Source organism: Coffea eugenioides, chromosome 1 (genome assembly GCF_003713205.1).
Source record: "Coffea eugenioides isolate CCC68of chromosome 1, Ceug_1.0, whole genome shotgun sequence".
Lineage (NCBI taxonomy): Eukaryota > Viridiplantae > Streptophyta > Magnoliopsida > Gentianales > Rubiaceae > Coffea > Coffea eugenioides.
Window position 1 is genome coordinate 34,998,455 of NC_040035.1, and position 2,795 is coordinate 35,001,249.

At 36.8% G+C, this 2,795-nt stretch overlaps 1 protein-coding gene across 1 annotated transcript; it reads left to right on the forward strand.

The window, feature by feature from the left end:
* Positions 1–357: 357 nt before the first annotated feature.
* LOC113771159 (putative F-box protein At1g67623) lies at positions 358–2,341 on the forward strand. The gene is made up of 3 exons (XM_027315777.1): positions 358–530; positions 628–790; positions 1,934–2,341. Exons 1-3 carry the CDS (start codon positions 358–360, stop codon positions 2,339–2,341), a joined length of 744 nt encoding a protein of 247 aa, XP_027171578.1.
* The last annotated feature ends 454 nt before the right edge of the window (positions 2,342–2,795 follow it).

Below are 2,795 nucleotides of genomic sequence, written 5' to 3' on the forward strand. Positions count from 1 at the left end.
TTCAACTATTGCAGTTGTGCTTTCCCCACTCCCCCGCATCATGCAATGCGTTTGACTATTATATTTTTTCTGTCTTAATTTTGGTTAACTTATGCGCATAACAGAAACATAATTGTTTCATATGGTAATCCAAAGTATTGAGGTTCTTCCGGTTTGGAAACCATTGTACTAAATAGTGAAGGCTAGAAAATGAGTACGACGCTGTATAACTTGCACAATATTTCCTAACTTTACGTCATGCAAGCCAAGAAACTAGCCTGTTATACACATGCATGCGCAAATTTTGATATTACACCTCACCGGTCATCATTTGGTTTGATAAGAAAGCAGCGGGTGGTAAATGTTCACAAGCGGTGAATGACATTTGGGGGATTGTCTGCAGGCAGCAAAAGGAGGCAACCACACATGGCCAACGCCCAGAATTTGCAGACGACAACCTCCTTCTCCTCCCTTCCCAGAGAGCTGGTATCCGAGGTTCTTGCACGCGTCGCAGCTTCTTCATCAACTGATCTTTTCCGGGCAAAGCTATGGTACATTCAGCTATTCATCATACAAACTTGCGGCATTTAGTATTTTGTACATGTCATTATGTTTTGCGTTTGTTCTTTCCTGATTTTTATGTTTTAGTTGCAAGAGGTTTGCGGATGTTGCGGAAGACAACCGTGTTTACCAACGTGTGTCGCTGGCAAAGTTTGACATCGTTCCATGGCGTAAAAATCCTAAAGTTTCAATGTTCGTGAAGAAGTGTAGACGATGCAAAAATCCTGACGCATTGTATCGAAAAGGGGTGGTAAGCATCTGGTTTCCTGCACATTTTGAACGCCCTGCTTTTTCTATTCACGCTACCAATGCAGAATTTAGTGTGGGACTTAAGAATTGGAGGTCACCATTAGGACAACTTTAGTGTGTTTGCAGCGTAATAACTAGAAACAAAATAGTTGGTTGACTGATTGTCAGCAGAGAAAAGAAATAGTGTATGCAAACACACTGAAGGCGGAAACGGAGCAGACGGTGTACATTCGGTAAATTGGGTATATGAATTCGGTCATTTCAAAATCCAATTGGAGGTATCCGAAATCATTGAATTCTGAATTTGAATTCGAAAATGATAATGTATTCGGGTTACCCGAATTCATTTAATTTGAAAAATTTTGGTGAATCCTTAAATTGCAGTTTCCAGCGTAATTAAATTAATAAGTAGTATAGTTATACTAAATATCTCCAATTGTATTATACCTATAATTATTAATTATTATGTATTTGTACTCATGTGTTTTATAATATGTATTATAAAATGTTATGTATTTTTCTAAATTTGTGTATTATTATACTCATGTAACAATTAACAAATATGAAAATAATATATTGTACATTATTATATATTATTATTATCATAAGTACATCATAATACCCATATACTAACTATTATTAATACCATTTATGTATATAATATAAGAATATATTAGTAATATATAGTAATAGTAAACCAATTGTTTAAAAACGAATTTGAAATCAGTTATTAACAAATTCTTAATTTCATTACATATTTCATACCATATAAAAATTCGGTAAATTCGGTAAATACCGTTTTGGTACGAAATGACCACAAACCCGGTTTTAAATTACCAAATTTAAATTTTTTTCTGCTATGAATTCGGTATGAACCAAATTTTGGTCACCCGTAAACGTCGTACCGAAGGAAAATACAAAGAACCAACCGTGCACGAACACTACCACTGCCCTTTTGTTGCTAAAAACCCTTAGTCGTATGCCATAATTGGTAACCGTGGGAATTCAGGTTCGGTTGTGCTGAACAGTTTTCTTAACCATATGTGCTGTATAATGTTCCCCATGCAGTTATTAATTGTCATTGTCTGCTACATATTTTAATCAGTTTGACGTAACAGTGTACTTTCAACCTTGAACTCCATAGGTTAATTATTTTAGAGGTAAGAATGTGGAATCAGCATTGCAACGCGTCGAAGAAGCTGTAAAAGCAGGCCATGACGAAGCTGCCTATGCGTTGGCAGTTATTTTCGTCTTTGGTGGGGAGGAATTGAAGCAGAAGGGTATGGCTATGCTTAGCGGCATGAAGAAATCAGCAGCTCAGAGACGGAGAGTTAAAGAATGGCGCGACAATTTGCGAAGGATTCTGAAGATGATTTGGGTTCAAAATTCTTTGGTTCTAGGCAAAAGGCCCATTTGTTGTGGCAGCCAACATAAGAGGAAAAGAGGTTGGGGTCCGGATGAACTTGACGCAGTGGAGAGTACATATGAAGGCTGCGCTTGCGATGAAGAAATTGGACCAATTTGTGATGCCTTACCTCAAATTGCTGTGTAAGTGTGAATGTGTGGACATGCAATGTAGACACATTTGTTTAGCGAACAACATGTTAGTATCTTTGCAATAATTAATTAACCGTTTCGTTTTAGTGTTCGTATATAAATGCTGACAATGTAATTAGGTACTTTAGCCCGTATGTAACGTGTTGGAATATAAATGCTGACTTATGCGTAAACGACGAGCTTTTCATTGCCTTCGTCCATCATAACCTTTTGTGCCTCTGAACCTTTTAGACTTTCGTCTAAAATATCTCCATTTCTTCGTCAACGATTTTCTTGGAAATTTCTTGTATGTTTTGGTAAAGCTTTTAAACTTCTTCAATCTTCTGAATCCTTTCTTTCTTCTGGATGGAGTACAAGCGTGACATTTGCCTTTCATTATCAATTCTGGCTGTTTGCAAGCTTGGTCTAGACAAACATCTCCTTTACATATTCTCGAATAACCTTTCGTT